At 36.0% G+C, this 5860-nt stretch overlaps 2 protein-coding genes across 2 annotated transcripts in view; both read left to right on the top strand.

Annotated features, from left to right (window-relative positions):
* Window positions 1-1507, top strand: part of LOC107641863 (plasma membrane ATPase 2-like) — a 3980-nt gene extending 2473 nt beyond the window's left edge. The window contains exons 4-5 of the mRNA XM_021123784.1: window positions 1137-1256; window positions 1436-1507. Of these exons, the coding sequence (XP_020979443.1) occupies window positions 1137-1256; window positions 1436-1507 (192 nt within the window). The remainder of the gene's footprint in view (window positions 1-1136; window positions 1257-1435) is intronic.
* On the top strand, window positions 1807-3331 carry LOC107640589 (plasma membrane ATPase 2-like). The gene is made up of 5 exons (XM_021123783.1): window positions 1807-1912; window positions 1999-2237; window positions 2331-2363; window positions 2460-2541; window positions 2812-3331. The coding sequence occupies exons 1-5, from the start codon at window positions 1807-1809 to the stop codon at window positions 2814-2816; spliced, it is 465 nt and encodes a 154-aa protein (XP_020979442.1). The 3' UTR covers window positions 2817-3331.

The raw sequence follows: 5860 nt of genomic DNA, 5'->3' as shown, positions 1-5860 counted from the left end.
TATTTGCAGAACTTCTCTCAAGAGCTTCAAAAGCTTGAGGAGTATTGCATGAACCAGAAATCCATTTATTCAATGGTACCTATATATATATAACTCTCTTATTAATGCTTTTACTTTGTTTAATTTTCTTCAGCACCGCTTGGTTCATCTGTATTTGACCTAATGAGCTCTTTTACTTGCATGAACTAATTGAAATCTCAATATTGAGTTGCTTGATTCATAGTACTAAGTTTGATGAGAAGAAAACTGAGTTGATACTTATTTAATTTTTGTCATTTTATTTATTTAACACCATGTTTTTATTTGATTATTATTATTCATAGTACATGGTTTCCATTGGAGCAGCTTGTAATCTTTCTTGGCCTGCTGGCCGTCTCGTGATCCAAGTACTAGATGATTTCTACGAATCCTGTGGTTAAGGTGCATAACGTACCATGCACATGCACACACTTGCTCTCACACTCATGCACTCATAGGAAGAATTTCTATCAGTTTGTGCTCAATAATACTGCTATTTTCAATTATAATTGTAGTTATACTCAACATGATTCATTGTTATTGTTTACTTCTTGTTAGCAAGATAAATTTTACCATGAAAGCACCATCAGAAACTTACTAATCAATTTTGCTCCTTTGTCCATGATATGCATTTGTAAAATAGCATTTGTAAACATAGCATTTGTAATATAGCATCAGGGGTCCACAGCAAAGGAAATACCGAGTTGGTATTGATAATCTCCTTATGTTACTGATTGGCGAAATTCCTATTGCAATGCCAACTGTCCTTTCAGTTACAATGGCTATTGGTTCACACAAATTGTCTCAGCAGGTTACATTTAGTTTATTGATTCAAATATTTTGTTGAGCTATATAGGATGGAATGTAATGTTGTGCTTAAGTGCCTAAGAACTAAAATATAGAAACACGAAGATAGAGACTACATAGAAAATCAGGCAAATTTTGTTCCTAGATAGAAACATTTTTTCTGTTTCTGTATCTATCTCCTTCAAATAGATTTGTACTCTATATTTTTGTCTTGGTGCAGTTACCAAACAGGGCCTACCTGTTATCCTTGAATGATAAAAGTTATTATCTAATGATTATAGGTTAGGTACTAATGATATAAATCTTTGCAGGGTGCTATAACAAAGAGAATGACTGTAATTAAAGAAATGGCCGGAATGGATGTCCTATGCAGTGATAAAACAGGCACATTAACTCTCAACAAGCTTACAGTGGACAAGAATCTAATTGAGGTTTGATAACTCATTTGTCCTAACATTTTAAAACATAGTTAAATGTAAAGAAGATAATTTCTTAAAGAAAGAAGATAATGGAAAGACAAAGAGTAACTCCATTGTCTATACAGCCATTCATGTGTTTCCAAAATACTAACTTATTTCTTCTTTTTCCAACAATGATTAATATCTGGCAGGTCTTTGCTGATGGAGTTAATCAGGACATAGTTGTACAGTTGTACTTATGGCTACAAGGGCATCAAGGCTAGAGAACCAAGATGCAATTGATTATGCAATTGTATCTATGTTAGCAGACCAAAAGGAGGTACTATTTCAACTACCAACCTGGTTACTCCTTTGGATCATCTTCGAATCATTTGAAAAATTAAAAAATAAAACCGATGCCTTACTGACTACTAGTGGGAGATTTTACCTCTAGAAATTTGTCTCAGGAATTAATTGTTTGTAACTAAGAAGGGAAACGGATCACATCTCATACTCTTGAAAAAAAAATACCCTTACAGGTGATCAGCTTGCAATTGCTAAGGAAACAGGAAGGCGTCTTGGAATGGGCTCTAACATGTATCCTTCTTCGTCGCTGCTGGGAGAAAGCAAAGATAATTTTGCTTCTGTTCCCGTCGATGATCTTATAGAGAATGCAGATGGTTTCGCTAGTGCTTTCTTGGTAAGTATAATAGCAATCACAGAAAAGCTCTAATCCAAATTCTTGTCTATTTTCTGATTGTATATGTTCCCTCAGAGCATAAATATGAGATTGTGAAGAGGTTACAAGCTAGAAAGCACATTTGTGGGATGACTGGTGATGGAGTGAATGATGCACCAGCTTTGAAGATAGCAGACATAGGTATCGTTGTAGCAGATGCAACAGATGCTGCAAGAAGTGCCTCTGATATAGTTCTAACAGAACCTGGGTTGAGTGTGATCATAAGTGCTGTTTTAACTAGCCGTGAAATTTTCCAAAGAGTGAAAAACTACACAGTAATCCCCCAACTACGAAAATATTAAGAAAATATTGCAATAGTCCTTGTTGTAACGAAAAATTCAAAGCCTTATTTTATTTTTCTTTTGCAGATATATGTTGTATCTATCACCATCCGTATTGTGGTAAGTTATAAGTGCATATATGATATATGGAGAATTTAGCAGTGATCAAGCCATCATTTTCTTTCCTTTTCATTTTCAGTTTATTTTGGGTTGCAGGTTGGCTTTATGTTACTCACATGCATTTGGGAATTTAACTTTCCTCCCTTTATGGTTCTTGTCATAGCCATTCTCAATGATGGTATTACTATCTGCTCTCAAATACCATATTTAAAATGCATTATTTGAAGGTCTTCTCTACAGTTATAGTAACATTAGCTACTTTCAAATATCATTACCTTTTCATGGTTTTGTTTAGAATATGAAACCATGAAGTTGTCTAATCCATATAACTTACATTAGTAGCACAAATTTTCATTGTGTGTGCATGCGTGCATGTGTGTATCTTCTTCAAGAGTTTATATTCTTTCGCTTGACCCCTGATGCTATTTTACAAATGCTATGTTTACAGAATAGGAGAAATAAAGCAGTTGATGTGCTTTCTAAGATCTATATATGATCTTGCTCGCTTAGAGGATGAAGTTGATTTCCTCATAGCTCAATCAGAGCAAGACCGACAGAAAAGGAATAATGTCAAATTTTGGCATGTTTTTCAATCAAAGGAAATTAGATTGGCTTTTCTTGTTGGAGGAGGACTTCTGCTAATAATGCTTGTTTCCTTTTCTTTTATTCTTTAATCTTCTTTTAAAGTTTTTTTACAAGATAAGACATGTTTTGGTTTGCGACTTTGAGTAATAGGCTAAAAGAAAATAAAGCTAGTGTTACCTAGAATGGAAAGTGAAGCTTTAAAATAATTTATCAATTTTGTATCTGTTTTTGCCATCTTTTGCAGGTAAAAAAGTTCACAAATGTTTCCGAAACAATTATGTATGATCTAAAGGAAAGAAGTTTAAGAGGGCTAGAGGAAGGAGGAACAGCGAAGGACTTAGGATTTAAGTTATATTGTTTTTGTATTTTTCTTCACTTTTTAGTTTTGGAATTTGAACTCGAGATTTATTTTGTATTTGAGTATTAGTTTTTTAATGTATAAAATAATTATAACAAAAATTATATGTCTATAATTATTATTTGATTTGTCTTGTAATATAAGTTTGGTAATAAAAAAGAAATGAAAATTTTATATTTTGTATCGATAAAGGTAAAAATAAAAAAAAGGATTTTTTTTTTAATTTTACAAGGCTATTGCCACGCTTTTAAAGCGTGGCCGTATCTCTCGCTATAGCCACGCTTTTTAAAAGCGTGGCCATATCTTTCTCTATCGCCACGCTTCAAAAGTGTGGCCATATCTCCCACACACGGCCACGCTTTAACGGGAGGCATTTTGTAAAAAGCGTGACAAAAGAAAAAGTGTGGTGATAGGTCACCAAAAGCATGGCGATAGAGCAACCGCCACGCTTTCAGACGCCACCCTTTCAAAAGCGTGGCGATAGAGCTGTTTTCTAGTAGTGCTTACACCAAGAGTCAACAAAACTACTCAAGAGCTAAAGAGAACATTTCATCAAACACATAGAGTGCAATAGAAGTAAACATCATAAATTGCAAGAATAATAAAATCTACCAACTACTAAGTACAAGGAAAGTAAGATCACAATTCAATTCATCCATAAAAGAAACATCAACATCAAATTGCATTAAATGTAAACCGAATCCAACATGAGTTCATCATCACAAAAGAAAGTAAAATGAGAAATAAATATTACAACTAAGAGAATCAAGATGTAGAATTGAGGAATTATAAAGGAAACAAGATAAGATCAAGTAATTAATTTAAAATAAAAAACAATTTGACCTAATCCTAACCTAATTCTAGAGAGAAGAGGGAGCTTCTCTCTCTAGAAACTAACTAAAGGCTCATTTTTACTAAACTAATTGCTCTCCCTTTGCTTGGACTTCAATTCTGCATGAAATAACTCAGAAACAAGTTGGATTTGGGCCTGGGCAGCTCAGAAATCGCCCCCAGCGTTTTGCCTTTAAGTGTGCCACGTGAGAGTATCGGCGCGTGCGCGCTAGGTGCGCGTGCACGTCGATTGGCAAATTCTTCATCCACGCTGACGCGTCATGTACGCGTGCGCGTCTCTATGTGAAACCACTTCTGCGCGTGCGCACCTTGTACGTCTGCGCGCCCATTGATGCATTCCCAATCTTTGTTTCTTCATGCATTCTCCCCTTTGAATGATTTTCTCCTTATTTCTTCCATCCAATACTTGCCTTATGAACCTGAAATCACTCAACAAACACATCAAGGCATCGAATGGAATTAAAGTGAATCAAAATCACCAATTTAAGGGCCTAAAAAGCATGTTTTTACACTTAAGCACAATTCAAGGGAGAATTACAAAACCATGTTATTTCATTGAATAAATGTGGGAAAAGGTAGTAAAATCCCCTAAAATAAGCACAAGATAAATCATGAAATCGGGGTTTATCACCTTCGCCTACCTAACCTCCGTTCGATCTCATCGCCACCGCCCATCTAACCTCCTCAGCACCAGACGATCATAATTAATGCACGCAAGTAATACACAGGTAATAATCATATATCACAATTAATTCAAGAAGCAAGTAGTCATATTATACAATTAGGCAAACTCAAGTAATCAAAGCAAATAAGTACATAAAAGATGCATATGATGAATTCCTGTCATATTGGCTTGTGATATCACTTGTCGGTCTGTAAATGCCAACCCGACACATTCTTCTGGATGCAGCCTTTTCTGCCACGCCAGGGATATAGTGCCCTGCACACTTATGCAGCAGCAAATCTGCTACGCCAGAGATATAGTGCCCTGCACACTCATGTAGTATGGAGTCTACTACGCCAGGGATATAGGCTCCACACACTTCGTGCAGTAGAGAAGGAAATAACAACAACAAATCATGCAGCGAAAAAATCTGCCGCGCCAGGGATATAGGCCCTGCACACTCTCAACAACATTTACTCATGCAGCAGAGAAATCTGCTACGTCAGGGATATAGGCCCTGCACACTCTCAACAGCATTTACTCATGCAGCAGAGAAATCTGCTACGCCAGGGATATAGGCCATGTACACTCTCAACAACATTTACTCATGCAGCAGAAAAATCTGCGACGCCAGGGATATAGGCCCTGCACACTCTCAACAACATCTCCGAGTCCTCGACTCATCTCAATCACTGTCTATCGGCCTCAAATCATCACCAGTCATCACTATTTCTCATCTCAAATCACTTTCTATTATCAATTCTCAACATTCCAAGGATATAGTGCCTGGCACACTTTCCTTCAATATCCATCAAGGTCATAATAACCATCATCAGTTATCAATTCCATTCCAAACTCAATGGGTCATCATTTTCTCAAATCATATACCCTTCTTTTTAGCACTCCACCAAACCCATCCCCAGTACACCAGAAACCTAAGCCTCCATTTTCTAACTTTTTAAAATAGTACCAAATCAAATCCTCCTAAGATCATTTCCATGTTCGTTACCTAAAAATAAGCCCAAGAGTTTTAAAATG

The sequence above is a fragment of the Arachis ipaensis genome, chromosome B05, assembly GCF_000816755.2.
Source record: "Arachis ipaensis cultivar K30076 chromosome B05, Araip1.1, whole genome shotgun sequence".
In the NCBI taxonomy this organism is placed as follows: domain Eukaryota; kingdom Viridiplantae; phylum Streptophyta; class Magnoliopsida; order Fabales; family Fabaceae; genus Arachis; species Arachis ipaensis.
This window is presented reverse-complemented; position numbering and strand designations above follow the sequence as displayed.

Excerpts from the sequence above, each read along its gene's own strand:
- LOC107640589 (XM_021123783.1), top strand. The coding sequence starts at position 1,807 with ATGGGCTCTAACATGTATCCTTCTTCGTCGCTGCTGGGAGAAAGCAAA. Across the intron at positions 1,913-1,998 it reads GAATGCAGATGGTTTCGCTA|AGCATAAATATGAGATTGTG; the intron begins GTGCTTTCTTGG and ends ATGTTCCCTCAG. Across the intron at positions 2,238-2,330 it reads AAAGAGTGAAAAACTACACA|ATATATGTTGTATCTATCAC; the intron begins GTAATCCCCCAA and ends TTTCTTTTGCAG.